The sequence below is a fragment of the Mauremys mutica genome, chromosome 10, assembly GCF_020497125.1.
Source record: "Mauremys mutica isolate MM-2020 ecotype Southern chromosome 10, ASM2049712v1, whole genome shotgun sequence".
NCBI lineage: Eukaryota > Metazoa > Chordata > Testudines > Geoemydidae > Mauremys > Mauremys mutica.
Window position 1 is genome coordinate 83,283,852 of NC_059081.1, and position 23,856 is coordinate 83,307,707.

The 23,856-nt window shown below is 51.7% G+C and overlaps 1 protein-coding gene and 1 long non-coding RNA gene across 3 annotated transcripts; both read right to left on the reverse strand.

Moving 5' to 3' along the window:
* Positions 1-7,265: 7,265 nt before the first annotated feature.
* LOC123378586 (zinc finger protein OZF-like) lies at positions 7,266-21,317 on the reverse strand. Of its 2 annotated transcripts, none has more exons than XM_045032598.1 (3): positions 21,266-21,317; positions 15,779-15,892; positions 7,266-15,442 (listed from the first exon to the last, which is right to left on the reverse strand). In XM_045032598.1, the coding sequence occupies exons 1-3, from the start codon at positions 21,297-21,299 to the stop codon at positions 13,977-13,979; spliced, it is 1,614 nt and encodes a 537-aa protein (XP_044888533.1). In that variant the 5' UTR covers positions 21,300-21,317; the 3' UTR covers positions 7,266-13,976. The 2 variants fall into 2 exon arrangements, with proteins under 2 accessions (XP_044888533.1, XP_044888532.1); XM_045032597.1 differs by having other exon boundaries at positions 7,266-15,445.
* A 40-nt stretch (positions 21,318-21,357) lies between these two features.
* Positions 21,358-23,472, reverse strand: LOC123378603. Its single transcript, XR_006582669.1, has 3 exons — positions 23,393-23,472; positions 22,102-22,189; positions 21,358-21,392 (listed from the first exon to the last, which is right to left on the reverse strand). It is a non-coding gene; the product is annotated as an uncharacterized LOC123378603 (long non-coding RNA).
* Between the last annotated feature and the right edge of the window lie 384 nt (positions 23,473-23,856).

Genomic DNA, 23,856 nt, shown 5'->3' on the forward strand with positions numbered 1-23,856 from the left:
ATCTGTCACCCCACCCCTAGGTTCTGCCCCATTTCCCCCCCCGCAACTCTCAAATATCCCCAAATGAAACTGTCCAGCCCCAGGCCCCCCTGTCCCAGTTGCTGCCCGCTCCCAGCTCCCCTCCCCCAACCAACTGCCAGTTACCTGCCCCTCCCCCCTGCTGCCCCCCCCAACTGCCATGCAAAGCCCAGCTCCCCCCTCTCCAGACCAACTGCCAGTCACCTGCCCCTCCCCTGCTGCTGCCCCCCCAACTGCCATGCAAAGCCCAGCTCCCCCCTCCCCTGAGCAACTGCCAGTCACCTGCCCCTCCCCTGCTGCTGCTCCCCCAACTGCCATGCAAAGCCCAGCTCCCCCCTCCCCCGAGCAACTGCCAGTCACCTGCTCCTCCCCCGCTGCCCCCCCCCCCCCAACGGCCATGCAAAGCCCAGCTCCATGTATCCCAGGCTCCAGCTTAGATCTCAGCATCAGCCCTGGCCAGGCCCCAGTAAGCATCACAGCCCCCCCTTATGGTCAGGGGTTACAGCCCCCCCACCCTGGTAATGTGCCATGGCCCTGGGCTCCCTGCTGCCCACGTCAATGGCAGGGCCTGGGGACCCAGCACGTCCCAGGTAGTGACTGAGTGTGGATGGAAAGTTCCCTTGGATTTCACCCTTTTCTCTCTGATAACCCATCATTGACCAAACCCCCCCTGATTTCCCCCATTTCCCATTGAATGCCCAAATTAGATGTAAAACACCCTTCAGCTCAGCTCCGTCTCTCTCTCGTTACTGGCAACTGATATAAAATCTCCTCAGATTGTGTCACGTTCTGTCTAATTCTCAAATACTGATGGAAAATCCTCTGCTGCTCTGGGCTCCCCAGTCCCTGTCTGCCGCCACGTCTTGTTCTGGAGGGAAACTGGTGCCCCGAGTCATTACCCCAGTGCGGGGGAGGGGAACTAAACCCCCAAAGGACCAACTTTCGCCTCAGGTCTGAGCATCAGATTGTTTCCCCCTGTACATCTCACTCATGACTGAACACAGGTCAAATCTCCGGGTTTGCTCTTTCCCACGTCATTACCAGTTACTGACAGAAACTCCTCTCCGGTTGGGATTTTTCCCTCACATGTTTTAAGTGCAGCAACTTCTCCTTTTTTGGAGGGAAGCTGTTGCCCTGCATCATTCTCCATGTCAGGGTGTTGCAGGGGGAGGGGGTCAAACCCCTCCAGTAACCAACTTTCCCCTCACGTCTCTGATTCAAATTTTCTCCCTTTACACCCAATAAAACCGACATGTTGCTGAAGAATGTGACTCGCCCCATAGTTAATGAACATCAGAGCCAGGAGCCTCCCCCTGGCTGCTAAGGCAGAGCTGGCCAGTCCCTGACAAGCTGTTTTACTGCCTCAGACGGGTGGAGAAGGGGGGGGTTAAGGGGCCCACCCCCACCCCAGGGGGCTGCTCTCTGCTTCACTGCCCCTGTTCGCCTGGGCAGGACCCAGAGTGGCCACAGACTCCTGCCCCGGCCCCTCACATTCCCTCCCCTCTGTCACCACAAGCTCAGGACAAATGGCCCCGGGGGCTGGGGAGTTGTTTCCCCCAGTGCTCAGACAAAACCCTGGCATGGGTGGGAACGTGGGGGCTGTTCTGTGCCAGCGATGGGGCACGGCTGGGTCACTGGAGGGGAAGGGACGAGCCATGTCCCCACTGAGACTGCCCGGTCCCAGTTTGCTCAGTCCCAGCTGCTGACCCTCCCCCACTGCTGCCCCCCAACTGCCATGGGACCTTCTGGCTCCATCCCCCTCCCTGCCCCTGTTCATGCAGTGTCCGTGTCCCCCATGGCTCCTGTGATGGGTTGCCACCTGATGTGCTGAGACTACCTTGAATCCCGTTTTCCCTGGTAGCTTGGGACTTCACTACCCTGCCTGGTTGTGCCAGACACGCTAACCTACTACAAACACAGACCCAGGTCTGAACCACGTCCCCCAAAAGCTGCAGGCTTAACTGAAAACAGTTTAAGAAGTGCTCCTGTCTTCAACACCTAGATACCCAGTTCCCAATGGGGTCCAAACACCAAATAAATCTGTTTTACTCTGTATAAATCTTATACGGGGTAAACTCATAAATTGTTCGCCCTCTATAACACTGATAGAGAGATGCACAGCTGTTCCCCTCTCCCCCTAGGTATTAATACTTGCTCTGGGTTAATTAATAAGTAAAAAGTGATTTTATTAAATATAAAAAGTAGGATTTAAGTGGTTCCAAGTAATAACAGACAGAAAGTAAATTACCAAGCAAAATAAAACAAGGTAAATAAAACAGGATAAAACAATAAAACAGGTAAATCTCACCCTCAGAGATGTTCCAATCCAATTTTACAGACTAGACTTCCTCCCAGTCAATGTCCAGCAATCACTCACCCCCTGTGGTTACTGTCCTTCATTCCAGTTTCTTTCAGGAATCCTTTAGGGTGGACAGGCTATCTCTTGAGCCAGCTGAAGACCAAAATGGAGTGGTTTCCCAAGGCCTTATATAGTCTTTTTCTTGTGGGTGGAAACCCCTTGTGTTTTCCTGTGCAGAATCACAGCTACAAGATGGAGTTTTGGAGTCACATGGGCAAGTCACATGCATGACTCAGTTCTTTACAGGCAGACACCACTGTTTACATGTTGGTTTCAAAGTTGCCAGGAAAGCTCAGATGTGGACTAGTGTCTCTCAAAGTCCATTGTTAGTTAAGTACTCCCAATTCCTTGAATAATCCCTTCACACTATGTTGACCAAATCTGCCTTATAGATTCATAGATTTTAGGACTGTAAGAGACCTCGAGAAGTTATCGAGTCCAGTCCCCTGCCCTCATGGCAGGACCAAATACTGTCTAGACCATCCCGGATAGATATTTATCTAACCTACTCTTAAATATCTCCAGAGATGGAGATTCCACAACCTCCCTAGGTCATTTATTCCAATGTTTAACCACCCTGACAGTTAGGAACTTTTTCCTAATGTCCAACCTAAACCTCCCTTGCTGCAGTTTAAGCCCATTATAGCTTGTTTTATCCTTAGAGGCTAAAGTGAACAAGTTTTCTCCCTCCTCCTTATGACACCCTTTTAGATACCGGAAAACTGCTATCATGTCCCCTCTCAGTTTTCTCTTTTCCAAACTAAACAAACCCAATTCTTTCAGCCTTCCTTCATAGGTCATGTTCTCAAGACCTTTAATCATTCTTGTTGCTCTTCTCTGGACCCTCTCCAATGTCTCTACATCTTTCTTGAAATGCGGTGCCCAGAACTGGACACAATACTCCAATTGAAGCCTAACCAGCGCAGAGTAGAGCAGAAGAATGACTTTTCATGTCTTGCTCACAACATACCTGTTAATGAATCCCAGAATCATGTTTGCTTTTTTTGCAACAGCATCACACTGTTGACTCATATTTAGCTCGTGGTCCACTATAACCCCTAGATCCCTTTCTGCCATACTCCTTCCTAGACAGTCTCTTCCCATTCTGTATGTGTGTAACTGATTGTTCCTTCCCAAGTGGAGCACTTTGCATTTGTCTTTGTTAAACTTCATCCTGTTTACCGCAGATCATTTCTCCAAATTTTCCTACAGCAAATACTTTAAATACAAGCATAGAGCCAACACTCATAACTTCAGATATGACAGATTGCTGTGAAATCCCTTTGAGTCGTCCCTTCCCCCAATCATTACAACAACAGCAACTCCTCCCTGTTTTGGAGGGAAACAGTTGCCCTGGCCTTAGATTTTACATTTCTCCATCTAATTATTAAATATTAACATAAAACCTCCTCAGATTTTGCCATTGACATGGGCAGTGGGGAGCGCTGGGCAACAGCATGTTAAGAGGGGGCAGGAACGGGGATAGAGTTAGAAGGTCCCTTGTTCAGCTGGCGGGGAGCAGTAGGGGAGGGGCAGGTGATTCACGGTGCTTGAGAGACCTGCGTTGGGTTCATTATTTGATAATTTGGGGGAAATGGGGCAGAGTCTGCAGAGGATTTTATATCAGTATTTAATGAGCAGTTGGGAGTTTAACCTGGTCAGTCAAGGTCTGGCCAACTGCCCCGTTAGCAGCCGGGTGTTGCTGCTCCCCCATGTTCTGTTCTGTTCAGTCTGTAACCCTTCTGCCAGTTGAAGTGGGCAGCGAGAAGGGCAGGTTCAATACCTAGGGGGTTCCTTTTCAACAATGTAACCAGAACCGGCTCGAGCCCCCACCCGGGAACCTGGGGAAATTTCACTGTACCGCCTGGGTGCCTCTAAGAGGCAATTCTTCCCCTCTCGCAAGCACAGAGTCTGAGGTAGAGTTTCTTTAATAAAAGTAACCTAGTAGTAATTTGAGAAAACAGTCAAGCGGTATCCATAGACATAAAAGCACGAGCAAAACACCCTTCCCAGTGTACGCTGGGCAGTGTCTTTTGCTTCAGGTTCTTGAGTCCAACTCCAAAGTTCCTGTAGTGTGCCCCACTCTTAACACCCCACTCATAGTTGCTGTCCGTGGTCAGTGCAGATCCAGAGTTCAGAGGTGCATCTGCATGAATTCTCCTCCCACCATGAGTGGGGCAGGAAGGGTAAAAACCACCATGCTCTCTCCACTGTCCAGGCTTCTGCTGGCCACCTGCTCGACACCCCCCTGCTCGCTAACCGGCCACCTGCTCCCCTGTCAGTCAGTCTCTTAGGGATTTCTAGCCCTTAGCAGGCTGGGCAGAAACATGGTCCTACCTACCCCAAGTGATTTCAGCTCTCAGTGATTTTTAGCTCTGGGCAGAACACAGTCCCACCACAAGTGACTTTTAGCTCTGATCCACCATTTAGATTAACAAAGAGGCTTCCAGTGAAGCCTATTTAGCTCTTTCTTTGAACAGTGGGGAGGAACAGGTTAAACCAGACTAGGGGGCCCCTTGGGGATAGTTCACACCCACTTGGCTGGAACTCCTGTCCCCACCCTTTCACAGGGCTCTGGCATTCGAGCCTCTAGCTTAACCAGATCCTTTCCACTGAGGGTGAACCCCTCATTTGGGACAAGTTAAACACAGCAAAGAATCCTGTGGCACCTTATAGACTAACAGATGTTTTAGAGCATGAGTCCTGGTTGTAGCTTGAGTTCGTGGCTTGAGTTCGCAGCTTGGGTTCGTAGCTCATGGCAGCTGCGAACTTAAGCCACGAACTCAAGCTACAATCCGGACTCATGCTCTAAAACGTCTGTTAGTCTATAAGGTGCCACAGGATTCTTTGCTGCTTTTACAGATCCAGACTAACACGGCTACCCCTCTGAAGTTAAACACAGTCCTACTTTCCTGGATTCCAATGTAAGCAGGGTCTGAATGAAATGCTTCCCTGACTGGGAGGGGGAAAGACTTGGGTGTGTTTATGTAAATAGTTTGCTCCTACTCTGCTTACATATTCAACAGAGAGAGCTGTGTCAAAGTGATCAGCTTTGGCTGGTGTTGGGTTACAAATCACCGTAGTACTGAATGCAGGGGTAGTGAAATATGGTTACCAACGTTGTAATTATTGTGGGAATACACAGAAGCAGGAGCTGCTGGGCACAAAGCAGGGCAAGGAGGGGTCCAGTGTGTGGCTGTACAGGAAGGTGCCCAGGCAAAGGACATGGAGTTGGGGAGGAGCCGTGTGGTCAGGTGAACATGTGGTGAGAACAAGAGCCAAGCTGCCCGGGCCCCTTCTCATGCATGGGTGCCATTTATCCATCCTGGGCCCCTCGCTCACACAGCCCTGGGACCGGGCTCTCGCTCCCCTTCCCCTGGCCCAGCTACCAACTCCCCATCCCCAGCTCTCCCCACTCCCTACCTCTCCCTCCATAGCAGTGGTACCAGCTCCCCCCACAGGGCTGAGTTTCCAACCCATCACAGATCCCTTTGAACTTCTTCAAAGTCTTCTCTAGGCCCGACTAACCTACATAATTTTGTGTCATCTGCCAATATCCACCTCACTTTCAGCCCCAGTTCCAAAGAGTTGATAAGCGTCTGTTGTATATACCATAGCAGGATAAAGAGGTCTTGTATATCAGTTCCGGTTCCCTAGTTGAATGCAGAACATGACATGAGATTTCCAAGCTTCTGCAACCATTTGTAATGTCTATTGAGGATGTACCACGTGGTCCTGTCAGATTTCAAAGGCACTTCCTGAAAAGCTGAAAGAAAGAGGAAATGGGTTGAAAACCCCATGGCGCTGATGTGACTGGTGCCTGGGAAACCTCCCCTTCAGATGGCCATTGCCACGTGCTATTAGCTACCCAAGAGTCTGGGGGTACAACAACTCAGCTACTCCCGAATAGCCCTGGACAGAGAGGAGACCCCATTCTTGTATAACTTCCCCCTCTGCTGGCATACACAAAGACAGTTGGGGGCACTTGTTCTTTGGGTGGAACAGGAAAGTGACAGCAGCAGCGGTTTCAGAGTAGCAGCCGTGTTAGTCTGTATCCGCAAAAAGAACAGGAGTACTTGTGGCACCTTAAAGACTAACAAATTTATTTTAGCATGAGCTTTCGTGAGCTGCAGCTCACTTCTTCGGATGCATAGAATGGAACACACAGACAGGAGATATTTTTACATACAGAGAACATGAAAAGGTGGAAGTATGCATACCAACAGGAAGAGTCTAATCAATTGAGATGAGCTATCGTCAGCAGGAGGAAAAAAAACTTTTTGAAGTGATAATTAAGATGGCCCATAGAAGGTGTGAGGAGAACTCAACATAGGGAAATAGATTCAATTAGTGTAATGGCCCAACCATTCCCAGTCCCTGTTCAGGCCACAGTTAATTGTGTCTAGTTTGCATATTAATTCAAGTTCAGCAGTTTCTCTTTGGAGTCTGTTTTTGAAGTTTTTTTGTTGCAAAATTGCCACCTTCAAGTCTGTCACTGAGTGGTTACAGAGGTTGAAGTGTTCTCCCACTGGTTTTTGAATGTTATGATTCCTGATGTCAGATTTGTGTCCATTTATTCTTTTGCATAGAGACTGTCCGGTTTGGCCAATGTACATGGCAGAGGGGCATTGCTGGCACATGATGGCATATATCACGTTGGTAGATGTGCAGGTGTACGAGCCCCTGATGGCGTGTCTGATGTGATTAGGTCCTATGATGGTGTCACTTGAATGGATATGTGGACAGAGCTGGCATCGGGCTTTATTGCAAGGATAGGTTCCTGGGTTAGTGTTTATGTTGTATGGTGTGCGGTTGCTGGTGAGTATTTGCTTCAGGTTGGGAGGCTGTCTATAAGCGAGGACTGGCCTGTCTCCCAAGATCTGTGAGAGTGAGGGATCATCTTTAAGGATAGGTTGTAAATCTTTGATGATGCGCTGGAGAGGTTTTAGTTGGGGGCTGTAGGTGATGGCTAGTGTTAAACTACCAAACATTTAGGCTCCTAACATCTACTGAAATTCTTTGTGGTCATGTGCCTTCATTCCTTAAGAGCTCACTGGGAAAAGTGTTTCCCATGTGCACTTATGGGATTTCCTATGACCAGATAACCAATCTCTCAGTGAAGTTCCTTGGCCTTCAATCACTCCATTACAGGGAGGGCAGGTGAAGGCTGGAAGTCTAAGAGTGGGTGTCGCTGGTGGGCCACAGAGGGGGAATCCAGGTGAGTGATGACAGTGAGATTCTTACAGCAGGACCCTGCAGCCAGCACTTCAGCACGGCCAGCTCCAACCACCAGCTGGCTGGAACTGCCACCCTGTGTATTTAACACAACCTAGAAACCTCTTGCAGCTGAAGAAGGAAGGAAGCTGGAGAAGGGGGTAAAGGGTTTTCCCTCCCTCCATGGGTAGGGAAGGGAGAGGGGTCATCTGCCATGGAGTCAGCCCCCCCCCCCCCCGGTAAGGTTACAGCAGGGGACAAGCTAACCCTCCCAGCAGATATGAGTCATACCTGCTGATACAGGAGGGTACAATGTGGGGGTGGGGATGTGACCGCCCCGTGTCGCCTCCGGGTGGAAACTTCCAGCCCCAGGAGGCAATTGCACGAGCCTACGTTCCCTCTAAGGTGCGCACCTCCACGGCCATGTAGGAGACCATCAAGGGCCACGCACTTAATTGGGAGAGCTGTGCTGGCGTGCACCCTGCACTCAGGGGTGTGGCCACAGGAGGGCCTGGAAGATGGCAGTGGGGTGAGGTGGGGAATAGGGGGATGGGTGAGGTGGGGAGTGGTGATGGGGGAGCTTGGGCATGCAGGGCTGCGGCGAATCTCCCACCCCCGGCACAGCGGTGCGGTGAGGAGACATGCCTCTCTCCCCAGTCCCAGAGCTGCTGTGGCAGGAAGAGGCACCTCTCCCCCATCCCAGGTGCTGCTGCGAGGGTGGGTGTGTGGGGGGGTGAGGGCTGGGGGAAGTCCTCTCCCTGCTGCAGCCCAAAGGAAACCTGCACCCCAAATCTCTCATCCCCAGCCCCACCCCACCCCCATAGCTGAGACCCTCATCCCTGCACTCCGACGCGCTGCCCCAGCCCTGAGCCCCTTCCCACACTCCAAATCGCTCAGCCCCAGCCCCGCCACACATCATATTGGTGCACATAATAAAATACATTCCGCACATGGATGGGAAAAGTTAGAGGGACCATCACTGCTGGTTCCTGGGGGGCTGAGGCCACAGGAGCGGGGATCACATGCCTCTGGGCCGGGCTCAGCCCAGGGAGACTCCGAGCACCGCAGTGTCTGCTTGGAGCTCCGGCCCCTCACAGGCACCTCAGCGGGGGGAGGGGCGTGGGCAGTGCTCCTACCATGGGCTGAGCAGAGGGACCCTGCTTCCGGTTCTCACGCTGGTTGAGGGTGGCCATTCGGAGTCATGCAGCAGCTGCCTGAGAGAACCTGTCTGGGGAGGGGGCAGTTGCAGCCCGCCCCCTCCGCTCCCCGCCCAGGCCCAGATGCTGAGGATAGGGCCAAGCAAACCAGAACCGCCCCCCTCCAGCACATTTCTGGATTGTTTGGTCCCTTTCACCTTTGTTTATAACCTTTCAAACCAGACCCCCAAACTCAGCTGGGCCTGACCAGACACAACCCCAGGGCAAGTCGGATGGGGGTGCCAGCAGGACCCAGCCCTGACAGTGATAGCAGAGAACTCCACCATCACCCCCAATCCTACTGAGAGATACCCCCCTTCAACCATCCCCTCATCAGGTAGACAAACTGCCCCTGGCCCACCTTCTTTCCACCCATTCCCCACTCCTGAAAGCCTGTGTAGGGGAGCTCATTTCCCCTTGCAATGCTCCGAGTCCCCCAGGACGCAGCCAGACCATAGATGGGTACCCCTTGCCCAGCTTCTCCCATATGAGAACCTAAGGGTTAATAGAGAGGAAGCTAATGAGGCTCCAAGTTGGACCGGCTGATCTCCACCCCGATTCTCAACGGTTCTGACCAAGAGAGCTTACTGGAAAACAACTCACCATCTTTGTTCATTTTAATGAACTATATAAAACACACAAAATGAAGAACCTAAACTACTACCAGCACCATCAGCTCGCGCTCAGGTACACAGTACAGGTCAGATCAGGAAATGAGTCAGTCAACAAGGATCCTGCTTTGGAACCAAGTCATCCATTCAACCAAATCATTAGAATAATACAGCAGAAAATCAGCCCTTCGAAATCCTGAAACAGGAACCAAGGAGGCAGCTGTGCATTTAGTTATTCATCTCAGCTACTGAATTTCACTCAGGCAGTGTGATCTGCACTGAGCCGCTCGAATATTTCAATACTAACACCAATTGATTGTTCACATTTAAGCCACAACCTCAGAGCTTCCCTCTTCGATTTCATCAGTATGTGGCTAACCTTCTCCTGGTGGCTTCCAAAGACAAAAAACTTAATAGAGACAGACCTTACTACACAGAATTAATAGAGACAGACCTTACTACACAGAATTTTGATACCTGACAGCTGAGGTTGTTTGAACACTTTCACAAAATGAGGAGCACATATTCAATTGTTTTGATGGGCAATATTTTAGAGTTATTTAGATTTGGGAATTTTTTTCTATCTCCTTCCCTGCATGGATGTGACAGGTTTCATACACACAGGTACGTGCAGAGCCCCACTGCAGTACAATAGAAAGACTGGGATGACACCCAGTTTGTAAAAATCAAACAATAAGACATTGAAATTGACATGTGATGGAAACTCTGCAGCTTTTTGGACTCCCATGGAGTAGGAGCTAAAGCTGCAGTCTAGGTGACGGGGTCACAGGCTCAGTACTCCACATTCATAAGCTTTCTCAGGTACGGGGAGAGAGGTCAAGGCTGGCACAGCCTGTTGCTGATATTATGTCTTCCTTCCCTAGAGGGGATCAGTCAGTGTCCTGGAATGTCCATCTTTATTTGACAGGTTGCTGGTGCAAAAGGGCTTCTGGCCTTTACCTTGGTCTTTATGGTTGAGGATTCCAGCTCACCCCACATTACAGTCATTCCCCTGAAGTCTCCGGGCATATAAGGAGCGAAGGACGTTTTGTTTACAGACACTGTTGCCCGATCCATTTCAAGCGAGGCAAACTTTGGGTTATCAGCAGTTTGGAAAAGTCCCATTAAAGCCACCAGTATTCTTAAAATATCGGCTGTCGAGAACCACAAGCATTGTGGAGGTTTGAACCCCAAAGATCTCCAAAATGAACGAAATCCAAGGACTGTTAAGAAGTTACATTAGCCTTGCCTGGGGGTTAAAAGGCTGCACTGTGACAGTGGGCTTCCTTAAAAAAGGAAAAGGGGTCTCAGCTGTCATAAATATAATGGGTAGCCAAAATAAACAAAAAACCCGAACAAACTATCTATTGCCTCATGCATTCATTGCCATTCATAAAAGGAATCGCGGACATCTCCTGACAGACATCATACATCTTCACTTTGCAGAGACGAGAGGAACTCAGTGACCCATGCTGTCTAACTGGGTAAAAGGTTACACAACTTGTCGCCTTATTAATTTTACTTTAGAGCTTGTCAGAAAAAAATCCATTTGAAATAGAAATAACTGTCTTCTAGACTGGGTCCGTATTCTCCTATACGCTATTTCTCCTAGACATTCCGCCACCTCAGCCTTGGAGTGATGTTTTATGTCAGAACTCCCCAGTCCAAAGGGGATATGTGACATCAAATAAACTTGACAGGAATGGCCATCAGTTCGTATAGTACTAACAAAAAAAGGTGAACCAATGGAAGTCGCGGGCTTCCAATATAATTCAGGAAATCACTAAGCTAGGCTTTAAGCAATAATGAACTTCATGTTTAACTTCATTTTCGCTGGGAACGAGAACATTGTCAAAGATTATAAAATCTTATCATACCTGTTTGTTTCATTTTAAGCCCCATTTCCAGCAAGAGAGTACTGCGTAACTGTTGGCTACACCAGCCTAGGAGCTTTCCACATCTGTGAGTTCATTGATCTCTGGTTCTTCTGAAAGAAGTGTTGATGGAAGGGGGCTCACGCTTTGCATCATAAGAAAAAGGACCTTGGCTCTATATTCACTCCTGCCAATCGTTCATAGTAGCAGGAAGTGGAGGCGGAGTGATACAACTACACCAGACACAAGAGCAAAACGAAGTGACAAGAGCAAGCACAGAATCAGGACTCAACATTTGTACTTCCAGCTTTCTGAAACTGGAGCCTGACACATTGATTCCCTTCTCCGTTACTGTCATTCTAACAGAATGGAAGTCCTTGGTGCTCAATCAGGCTGGGGAAGGAAAGTCCCTTCTAAAGGCATCAACTATTTTTCACTTTGCATCATGGAACTCTGGATCCAAATAGTGAAGGACCTTCCAGTGTAGCCCTGGCATCCACTGGGGTGGAGTACATGCAGCGCTGTAGCCAGGGAGATACAGCGCTGTATGTGCCTTGCAAGTGTGGACGGTGAGTGAGTTGCAGCGCTGTAAAGCCACCACCAACGCTGCAACTCTCCAGTGTAGCCAAGCCCTGGGACTGTAATCAGTGACACTGAACTAGGGAGTGGTGTTAGAAACAAACAATTTTACCTGGACCGTAGTTCACCACAGCTTCCTTCTCTGGGGCAACAATCAACTAGTGGGTGTCTGCTATATCAGCCTGAGTTCTTCCAAATCCTTGGCCTTGGTCACAGTATGTTTCCATTCCTCCAGAAGACAGTCCTTTACCAAACCACCCAACATCTGAGCTGAGTTAGTGAGGAATGGCTGCTCCAAACATGCCCAATTTGTTTCTTTAATCTGGTGGCACAGGGTGTAAGTTAGGGACTAGAAACACTTCTGCCTCAGAATCCCTGTAAGCACCAAAGGAGGGGAAACTTATTAAAAATAGATATTCTGCAGTTATCTCACTTTCAACACGGAGTTCATTTCAGTCCACATTTGAGCATCTATCACGGGCAAGTTCACAAATGTACTTGTTTTCTCCACATCAACTCAGACAGGGAAAGTGTTTCCCAAATGGCCCACATGCACCCAGTTACTTCAGTTAGTTGCAATCGGGGGTTTGCTGTTACCACCATTTCAGAGTGGATGGAGGCCTAAGCGCGCTCCTGTTTCCTTGCAGCAGACCCAATAGCTTGGAGCAGCCTCTCCTGGTGCGTGAACTGCACTAGATCTTCTGCAATGTCATCATGCAGCGGTGGGGGGAAAGACAACAATAAATTAAGGAAGGACTCTTTTAGCCAGCAGTCATTTCTCCCAAAGTCCTTGATAAATCCGAGCTACATCCCGGAGAACACAACTGATATTTGATTATGTGACCAAATGGTCTTCAGGAGACAGAGAGAAACACAGAGCGGTGTAAGTCACTTTCTCTTTCATGAAAAATGAAATTCCAGATCAGGTTACATCTGATGACTCAGAAATCAGGAAAGCAGATTCCCCCATTGCTTTCTCCTCTGATCCATTCAAACCTGCTTCAGCAACAGCACTTTGTTATCATGGAGTTGTTATTGGGAAGGGCGGGGGGAAGCATCATTGTAATAGGGAAAAATTCCAACCTTCTCATCTGCAAAGAATCCCAAATCAGCAGGAAAAAGTCCAGAAGTGGCTTCATCAATAGATAGCAACTGGGATTGAAACTCAGAATGATGTCACAGTGTTTGGGATCCACTGGAATTCCCCACCAGGTCTGGGACACTTCCATTGCCAGCTCTAATGAGTCAGATTTAGGATCAAATTGATACTAATTGCAGAGACTTTCTGGGAGCTGAGGGGGTAGAATAGAGGTGGAGAAACTCCACTGTGCCTCACACAGACGCCAGCACTGCTGGAGTGAGAGGGCATACTGATGGTGATGGGGAAGGAGGGAATCCCTCCGACTCACCCCATTTCCTTCCGCCATCGCAGAGGCTGAAATGAAACATTTGTCCTACTCCCGCTTCTCCTCTTTGCTATATTGAAATGTATTGTCAATAAGGAAACTGATAAAAGTAAAAATATCTGCTGCCCAGCACAACCTGTACCAGCGTGAGCACAACTGGGAAGGAGACATTTTGTCAGCAAAGAGGGAACTTGGTGACTAACAATCGCTCTGCTACTGGGGTGACAGTATAAATGTGATGCTCAGGGATTGTCCAGACCAGGAAAATGGGTGTCCATTAGGACAGGCCAAAGGGGAAGATGCCAGCTAACCCCAACCCCTGTGCCTGGGCGATGTCAGCACTGCAAACAGAGCGGTGTGTTTACAGCAGGATAGCTTCCTCGAGCACGCCGACTCCAAGGGAAATCCTAGAGTAGAAGACAAAAACCTAGTCAATTTTCACTCAGTGAGGCTACTTGTGGTCACTCCAATTTCCCCCACCTGGGGCTGATGGAAACTCCTTGCTGGAAGGACACACACTCCAATGACTCACAGGAGAAAGGAGTTGGGAGAAAGGACCACGGGATCCACCTAGAGAAGGGCGACCTGTAAAAGGCACGAGTGTGCGACACACGAGGCAGCTGAGAGAACAGAGTGACACAAATGGTGCAAACAAACCAAAAGGTCACTATGTGGGAATTAGCAAATGTATTTTGTTTTTTTAATTTTTTTTCTCCGCCCTACACAGAGTTTCTATGCTGTCTCTCTCTCCTGTGAACACTCTGATGTCTTTTAAGGGGTGAGCTCCGGGTGAAACTTTTCCCGCACTCAGAGCATCTATAAGGTCTCTCTCCCGTGTGAATTCTCTGATGTACAATGAGGTCTGAGCTCACACTGAAGGCTTTCCCGCAATCACAGCACTGATAGGGTCTCTCTCCTGTATGCCTTGCCTGATGCGTAATTAGGGTTGATTTCTGTCTGAACAGTTTCCCACACTCACAGCACTCATAGGGGCGCTCTCCCGTGTGGATCCTCTGATGTGCATTAAGGGATGAACTCTGTGTGAAAGTTTTTCCACACTCAGAGCACTGATGAGGTATCTTTCCCACGTGGATATTCTGATGTTCAATAAGGTCTGACTTTACAGAGAAGCTTTCCCCACACTCACAACATTCGTAGGGTCTCTCCCCTGTGTGGATCCTCTGATGTTTATTAAGGGCTGAACTCTGAGTGAAGCTTTTCCCGCACTCACTGCATTTGTAGGGTTTCTCTCCTGTGTGCAATCTGTGATGTCGAATAAGGTGAAAGCTCTGACTGAAGCTTTTCCCACACTCACAGCACTCGTAGGTTCTCTCCCCTGTGTGGATCCTCTGATGTTTATTAAGGGCTGAGCTCTGAATGAAGCTTTTCCCGCACTCACAGCATTTGTAGGGTTTCTCTCCTGTGTGGATCTTCTGATGTATAAGAAGACCTGAGCTCCGAGTGAACTTTTTCCCACACTCACTACATTTATAGGGTCGCTCTCCTGTGTGGATCCTCTGATGATTAATAAGGTCTGACCTGTCGGTAAAGCTTTTCCCACACTCACAGCATTCATAAGGTTTCTCTCCTGTGTGGATCCTCTGATGTTTAACAAGACCTGAGCTCTGAGTGAACTTTTTCCCACACTCACTACATGTATACGGTCGTTCTCCTGTGTGGATCCTCTGATGGTTAATAAGGGTGGAGCTCAGAGTGAAGGTTTTCCCGCACTCACTGCATTCATGGGGTTTCTCTCCTGTGTGGATCCTGTGATGTCGAATAAGGTGAATGCTCTGACTGAAGGTTTTCCCACACACATTGCATCCATAGGGCCTCTCTCCAGTGTGGATTCTCTTATGTTTTAAAAGGCCTGAGTGGCTACTGAAATGCTTTCCACACTCAGCGCATGTGTTTTTTCTCTCTCCTGTAGGTATTCTTGGCTGGGCTGTGGTTTCCAGGAGGTCCTGGTGAGTTCCCTGACAATTAATGGAGTTACCCACTTTTTCTGCTGGCTGGTTTCTCTGCTCCCTCTCTAGTCTGTGCTGACTCTCACAGGCTTTCCCCTGCACACGACGCCTGGACACATTCCCTCTGGAGCCGTGCGATAATCCCCCATGTGGTGCCACTTGCTCAGAATCTTCCTGCTGAGGATTCTGCTTCTTCTCCTCACTCACCATCCCAGCACCTGCTGGGACAGAGAGAGAAACCTCAGACACAGGGATGTAAAAGGGGGAAACAAACCAAAATTACAGCTGGAGAGACAGAAAAGAAACCTAGTAGCTGAATTCTCCAAAACTCTTCCCTATGAGGAGGGGAACAATTCTGCCTCCACATCCCCTCAGGGAGGGAGCTCCGCCAGGTGTCAGTCAGGATGCGCAGGAAGCCATGAGCGACAGCTGCCCTGAGGATACAAGGCCTCCTGGGGACACTCCTGAAACCCGAGAGCTCACAAGGCTTTTAGGGACTCCCAGCTGTTTCCTTCAGGCACTGAGAGCTTTGAGTTGGTTTAATGATCCCTCACCTGCACAGGCACCTCTCGGGATCTCTCCTTCCTCACAGCCCTGGAGATCCGGGACCCACGGCTCCTCCCCTCGTTCCAGCTGGGAGATCACATCAGGTTTGGAAACTGGACACCCTGCTCAGGGGAAAGAAAACAAGGGAGATCAGGGGAATTCATGGGACATTTCTATTACTTTAAGCCCAGCCCATTTTACAGCAGTGAAATCCTGGGGGCAACTCCCCAGATGCAGGAGACTCTGCGTATGAGGGATTTAACTATCCCCATCTCTGCTGGGAACACACCCAGCCAGACACGGCTCAGCAAAGGGGCTCCTCAAACACAGAGACAGGAACTCCGTGTTCCAGGAAGTTAAGGCTCCAGCCAGAGGGGAAGTTACACTGGACCTGCTTCTTCACCCCAGAGAGAAACCCAGAGAGAACGGGAGAGTTGTAGGAGAGCCGGGACCAGTGAGCATGGGCTGGTGGGATTCAGCGCAGTGAGGAATAGGCGGGACGGGGGGTGTCATTGAATGTCGTATCTCAGGGCTTGTCTACGCTTGAGACACTACAACTCTACTGCTGTAGGGAGCTGGTGTAGACACTGGGCTTTCCTGTCAGTGTAGGTCATCCACCTCCCCCAGAGGCAATGGCTAGGTCAACAGGAATATTTTTTGGTTAAAGACCAACTATTCTAACCACCCTAAATTCCACAGGTTTTTTCGGAATGTCTTGAAATTTGCTGGGCAAATTTTTCATGGGCATTCAGGGAAGAGTTTGTGGTCCAAATATGGGGTGATTTGTTAAAGAGGATCCTAAGATAGAGCCCCCACACATAAGGTAGCTTTTTACACAATCACCTTGCTCTTGTAACATTTGCTTGCACACAGCTGGGGCTGAAACTATGGCTCTGATTTCCCCCCGACGGAGCTCAGTCACTTGGCATTCATCTCAGTTAGTAGGTGCCCTCCCCCATTTCTTTGGTTTGGCTCAAGGGTTGGCTGTTGCTTTGGGTTGGCTGTGGTCATTGAACCTGAGCTACGCCCATGAATGTGAGATTGAGCCCCACATCTGCTACCTTTCAGATAACGCATGTTGTCCTTTTTTCTTGCATTCAGCAGACGTTCACCTTGGAAGTTTTGCCCTCTGATTACAAAATATTTGGGTTCAGAGTCACATTTTAAAGTGATCTAAAATCCACACAGTCTTCCCGGTCTACACTTTAAAGTTTTGCTAGCATAGCTCTGTCAGATGGGGGTGTGAAAAATCACACCGCTAACTATCGTAGCTAGGTCAGGAAAAGCTCTAAGGTAGATACAGTTATACTGGCAAAAAATCCACTAAAAATCAAGGTAAATAAATACCCATGAACTACATTCATGCCGTTAATACTGCCCAGTGCTGCCTCATGTCTCCCAGCATGTGGATGGGAGCTAAACTTAAACCTTTGAAAACTAGGAAATTATAAGTTTAAATACATGCCACACCTGCAACACAGCCTTAACTCTGCCCTTCCTTAACCCTTGAGTTGGCACTAAGCATAGGAAATAGTGCAGTAAGGCTGGTGTAAAGGTTTACAAACTATGAACGTAAGAGGCATCTTCTCCATCTCAGGAAGTCTCCAGGTCAAGACTGGCTGCCTTTCTGGAAGATGGTTTGTTCAAACACAAGGTGTTCAGCTCAATGCAGCAGTAGCTGGATGAAATTCTATAACCTGTTTTATACAGGATGGATGAATAGTCCTTTCTGGCCACAAAATCTATGACTCTACAATAGACACGAGGAAGGACTGAGAGAACATGTCACTGTTTCTGTTGTGTTCCACCGATGGGAAAACCAGCATTTATCTGCATGCCCCCCAGCTGTGTCCGAACGGCGCGAGGATCAATTGGAGCAGCTCGGTAGAGCTGTGACTATGGTAGGAAGAGAAGTGCCTATCAACACCTAGTCTGCCTCATCTCAGCGCCGGGTGTTGTCGGTTGTGTCACTGAAGGTGCACAAGGGTGTGTTGTTGTCACGGAGACTGTCAACAGCCTGGTGGCGCACATGCTAGTAGACTCCAGGGTTGACCAAAGACAAAGTGAAGGCCACGACGCAGAAGGAACACTCAGGGGAAGGGGAAGGGAGTGTGTAGCATGGAGGCGTGGCCTGCCTCAGCCCTAGACCTGGGAGGACCACAGCCCACCCCTTGGGCTGCAGAACAGGAAAGCCACCCCCCACCCCCTGCCAGAAGCGCACCCTGCGGCTTACATGCGCTGGAGCTGCCGAGGGAGATGGATGCTTCCCCTGCCGCTGCCGGAGCACGAGACCATGGAGGAACTCCCCGCTCTGCTGCCTGAGGACTGGCCTGAGCTCCCAGAGCCACCGGCTGGCCAAGGGGCTCAGGAGCGGCTGGGGCTACGGCTCACCACCCATCCCAGGGGGACAAGGACACGTACAGCACAGAGGTCCCAAATCCAGAGAAGGTAGCAAGTAGCCCATGGAAACCAGATGAGTCTGGTTGGGCCTTGGCCGGATACTAGGCTGGTGTGTGACAGGCAGATCCCTGCTGATCCTGTGGTGGACCACTCCGCCACTGTCATGGCCCTGGGCTGGGACCTGGTGGAGTAGGGTGAGCTCGGGTCCCCCTACCTCCTGCCAGCCCACCCCTGGGGTGCCAGCCTCCCTGCATTAGGCCAGGCCTAACCCCTGCCAGAGCCCCTAACTGCCTGATGCCCTGCCCTGACGAAGGGCCTGGGCTTCCAGACTATGTTACTCTGCCCTGACCATAGGCGCCCATTGACCAAGTTGTCAGGGGGTGCTTGACCCCCACTCCGCCTCAGGCTCTGCCCCTACTCCACCCCTTCCTCCAAGCCCCCACCTGCCCTGCCTCTTCGCACCACTGTCCCGCCCTCCTGCCCGCCGCAGGACAGCTGATCGCTGGCGGGTGGGAGGGAGGTGCTGACCCACAGGGGTTGCAGTGTGTGCAGAGTCAGCCCCTAACCGCTGGTGCCCTGCCCTGCCTGCAGGCTGGGTTCACAGACTCACTCTTGCCCAGCCAGAGCCAGCAGACTGAGCTCTAAAGACAGCTCATTTCCCCGCTAACTGAATGCAGGGCTAAGGGCTCTGCGTGGCCTCCCTGAGGGCTGGACCCAGAGGGACGGCCCCGCAGGATGACAGAGCGGGATTATCTCGCACGTCCGAGCTGGTTTGTATGGAGCAGGCTCAGTGTTTGAGTGACAGCCAGGGGTCGTCACACTGAACCCAAATCCAGACTTTCCCTTGGCAAAGAGAAGATGTCAGACGTCGCGCTGTGCTGCCCCTGTGCGCTGTTCCCAGAGTGGTGGCAGGGGATGGCAGAGCGCCAGCGTGTGTCACGGGCGCGTTGAGGTGTTGCTCATAGGTGCCGACTCCGTGGGCGTGCCAGAGCTGGAGCATCCGTGGGAAAACGAGTGGGTGCTCAGCATCCACCAGGATAATCAGCTGTGGCAGCCACAAATCAGCCCTTGCGAATGCGGGGCCCCCTCAGCCTGTCCCAGCATTAACTGTTTCCAACCAATCCGTTTGGTGGGCGGGGGAGCGAGCCTGCCCACGCCAGCTGTTCACCCACTGCCCATGGAGCCAGCAGTGTGTGGCTGTAATTCCTAGCCCGGCTCCTACTGCAGGTAAAGGTGGTCCCTTTCCAGGGCGTCATTTGGGAAGGGCAGAGGGGCTTCTGCTCCTCCCTGAGTTTCCTAGCACAGCCAGAAAACGAACTGCTGCTCCCCATCCCCTCCGTCACTGGAGGATCCAGAAGCCCTTAGCTACGAGCGGAGCTAGAAGTTGCTTTGGCTGATAGGGCTGTTGCAGAGATCAGCAGCTGGGAAATGTAAATTCCCCCTTGTGCCGGCTGCTGCTGCTCCGTGGCTGGGAGCCGGAGGGGAGAGCTGTATCGTTCTCTCCACTCCCACCCCTTTGCACACAGAGGGTCTTTAATGAGGTTCTCAAATGCCCCCTCCGGCTGAGAGCCTGAGCCACTTCCAAATCCCCCTGCCAGCCCCCGCAGCCAGCAGCCGCGCTAGCAGCCTGGGGACCAGAGGGGCACTCAAAGCACCGTCTGTGGGAAATAGCTCCTTGTCACCCAGCTGATAGGATGAGTCAGGGGGAGCAGGTTCTGGCAAGCCTTGGCCAAGAGAAGGGACCTGATGATGCTGATCTCCTAAAGTCTCTCCCATAACACTGGTCAGTTTTATTTTCAGTGTAAGAGTTTATTTCAGTTCTATTTAGTCTATAATAGTCTAATTCAGTCGTATTTTGGTGAAATAGTTATTTCAGTTGTTCCCAGTGGAAATCAGAGGAAGTTATTGTACAGAGCTCTGCTTCGCAATCCCCAAATAACAATGTTTGCTTTCTTCAATTGGTCTCTGGATTCTGGGGATACTTTTTAAACAATTCCTGGAGTGCTCTTAGTTCTATCTGTTTTTACAGCCTTAGAACAGATCGCTTTACTAGCTTCCATAATATTTGAGTGTGCCCTTGAAATGACATTGTTCAGAGGACAAATCTTCTTAATATTTAAGATGTACCGTGTCATATTGTAGTTTCATTGAGGCACGGTTAAGACTCATCCAGTTGGGTCACTGGAGATACATACTCAGGATTTCTATATCACATTACAAACTGAACAGTTTCCAGAGGCTAAAACAGGCTTTTAGATCAGTCATTTGTAAATAAAAGTTCAATTTTTTAAATTTGTTTTATGTTTTGAATCTTTACTATACCTTGAACTGAAGTGTGTTTTCATTTGTGCTGGCGAAATATCAAATGCAGTGTATAAACAGATTGCAGTGTTTAAGAGTTGATTTCTACTTCCTGAGTAACTAATAGGAAAAGGCAGCACTGCCATTGGAGAAAGGTGATAACATTTGTATATTCTGGAAATACACCTTCAGGTGTCTTAGAGCAGATGGGAAACAAACAAAAGGAAGTATTTCTATACACAGCGCACAGTCAGCCTGTGGAACTCCTTGCCAGGGGGTGCTGTGAATGCCAAAACCTGGATACCTCCATTGTCTGCATCACCACACAGGCATGAATGGATTTAGCCTAGGAGGCAGGGTCAGAAAGAGCCCCATTGGGCAGGTGGGATGTAGGGCACCCAGAGGTGACGTGACTTTCTCAAGGCTAAGCAGGGAATCTGTGGCAAAGCAGAGAATCAGACCCAGAACATCTGAGCCCGATGTCTGTGCCTTAACCACTAGGCCTCCCTTCCTACCCTGAGGCGGGAAAACCTCCTGGGCCGCTTTGAGTGCGTGGGTGTGGGTGGGTGCTAGACAGAGCCACCAGGAGGGGGGAGCAGAGAGAAATGGAGTTGGGGTGGGGGCTCAGTGTCGGGGCCTATGGGGAGGGGATGGGACCAGCTTGGGGCACCAGCTGGCAAACCAAGGCATGCAATGCTGAAAGAGGGCAGAGCAGAGATTGCATTCTGGGGATGATGTGAATCTAAACTCTGCATATCTCCCCTTCTAAGAACCGAGGGGACAGGAACCCTTACCCAGCGAGGTCACGTTTTCATAGTTCTCCTGCATGACGTCTCTGTAGAGGGCCCTCTGAGCAGGATCTAGCAGAGCCCCCTGCCCCGCGGTGAAATACACAGCCACCTCCTCGAAGGTCACTGGCCCCTGAAAGAGCAAGAGCCCCCCACTCAGTGCCTGCTGCCCCTGCCACAGCCCCACCATTCATGGGGGAGAGGAGCCAATCAAATGGAAGCTCTGAGTAGCTCACAGTCACTACGGTCCACCCCCCACCCCACTCAGAGCATCCAGGAGACACCAGGGGGAGGGGACGAAGCGAGAGCCCCTTGTCTATCCCAGCAGATCCATCACACACCTACTAGCCAGGGCTGATACAGGAAGTGGAGCCCTAGCTAGGACCAGGGAGAGCTCCCTGGTAGGGAGCCCAACACTCTCCTCATTGTGAGGAGCTGGATACGAGGGGAAGAGTCATCTCCCCTAAGCCTCACTGCTGAGTGTCACCTTCGTATCTCACAGCAGCCGCTGGTTAATCGGGTCAGGCTCCAGCACTGGGAGTCTGGCCCGTTTTCCTAGCCCCACCTTGGTGGGTCGTGTCCTCTTCTATAAATTAGGGCATTTCACCTCCAGACTTCACGGCTCTGATCCTAGACTTTAAGCCACATACCAAACAAGTCCCAGCAGGTTTGCTACCCCCTGGCCTCCTCCCTTTCTCCACCCTGTGAATTTCCTGCCTGTTCGAACCTCCAAACCAGACCCAAACCTTCCCACCACCTGTGTATTGCTGCCTCCTCCCGCCTGCAGGAACCCACCAGCCACCCCCAAATAATCCCTACCTGAACTGGCTCCGAATCCCTACCTGAACTGGCTCCGCTGCAGCCATTTCTCTGCCCTGTGCCATGGGAGGACGGGAGGAGCTGGAGTGAAATGTGGAGTTGTTCTGCAGCCTGGCAGGGCAAGAAGGGAAATGGGGGAGGTCTCAGAACAGGCTTCAGTTAATTTCACACCACAATTCCCCCGATTCTTTCCCAGCAGACAGACACCCTAGATTCTGCCATGCTGGGAAAACGTTTGATCTCTTTATTCCAGTGTAGACCTGGCCCCACCTGCCAGGCTGAGCCCACAGAGACATTCTAAAGTCTCCCAGTAACAAAGTCTCTGAACAACATGCTAGGGGACAGCAGAACCATGGGGCTGGGCAGACTCCATGGGGGACCTTCCCCTCCTGTGCCCTGTTGCTAGCAGGGAACGGCCACCCCATCCCCGAGGCAGCCGCGTCTCAGGGCTCCTCCAACAGCCCCCAGTGACCCCTGATCCCTTTTGGGGAATGACTCGGGGCAAGAATTTCCCACCCAAACGAGGACAAATCGCTGCTGATAATATGGTGGGAACCCCCCCCCCCCCCAAATCAGAGACTTTAAATGGCCATTTGAGACCTTTGGAAAAAATAGGGTGAAAATCAGAGACCAGAGAGTTAATTTTAGGAAAAGCAGGGGACTCTGCCTGGACTTTATATCCAGCCGTGACAGCGAGCGAGAAGAGGGGGCGTACCAGGGTGTGCGGAGGAAGGGGCACAGACAGGGGAAGGATGAAATTAACTCCCCCCACAGACGCTTCCCCCCTCGACTGCGCGGGCAGTTCAACCCCCACCTGCCCCACTGACCTCCTCCCCCCCCCGCAACTCCGGCTCCCCCCGCCCCACAGGGGACGCCCCCCCCCGGGCCCCGGTCTCTGCCCCCCCCCGGCTCCCGGCTCCGCCGGGGCCGCTCCCAGGCGCCCTTTGCAGAGTCACTTTCCCCGGGGTCACCCCGTGTCCGACCTCTGGGTCCGTTCGCCCCAGTTCCCGCCCCACCGCTCCCGAGCCAGGCCGGCCCCTTCCTGTGTGTGCTGCAGACACCGGCCGGGCTGCAGCCAGCGCCTGCCCCGGGATCGCCGGGTGGGGGGGGGGGGGAGACGGAGCGTCCCGGGCAGGGGGGCAGGGCCCAGATCTCCGGCCCCCCCCCGCCCCATTCCCACCCCCCGGCTCCCCGCTGTGCCGGGGCCGCTCCCAGGCGCGCTTTGCAGAGTCCCGCTCCCGGGTCTCTCGCTCCCTCGGGCGGGGCCCGGCTGGAGCCTCCCCCCCCGCCCCGCCGGGCTCCCCCCGCACACACCCGGGAGCCGCAGCAGCTTCCCGGCCGGATCCCGGCTCGCAGCGGCGGCAGCGTCTGGTCCGTGCCAGGCCCGGGTTCCCCGGGATCCCGCCCCTCTCGCTGGGAGCAGGGATCCCCCTGGGAGCGGAGACCCCACGGGGCCCTGGGAGCTGTAGTTCCTCGGCCGCTCCCTGCCTACGGGGCCGGCCGGCCCTGGCGCAGGGCAGGAACTACATTTCCCAGCATGCCCCTGGGCGCGGGGCGGGGGGAGGGGAGCCCCCGTGCGCCCAGCTGGCTGAGCGAGGGTGGGGAGCCGGCTGCTGACGGGGGTGGCAGCGGGAGCCCCACGAGCGGGCGGCTTCGGCCCCGCTGGCGCCAGCAGAGCTCTGCCTGGGCTGGCACCGCGCCTGGCAGCCCCCAAATACGCTCCTCTAGCGGAAGCCTGGCAAGGGAGGTAACTGGCTCCCGCTAGAAGCCAGGGAGGG

Bases quoted from the DNA above. Each gene is read 5' to 3' on its own strand.
- LOC123378586 (XM_045032597.1), bottom strand. From the start codon at position 21,299: ATGCAGGAGAACTATGAAAACGTGACCTCGCTGG. The intron at 15,893-21,265 runs GTAAGGGTTCCT...TCCCCTGAGCAG, and splicing joins TGAAAACGTGACCTCGCTGG to GGTGTCCAGTTTCCAAACCT. The intron at 15,446-15,778 runs GTGAGGGATCAT...TCTCTGTCCCAG, and splicing joins CCCGAGAGGTGCCTGTGCAG to CAGGTGCTGGGATGGTGAGT.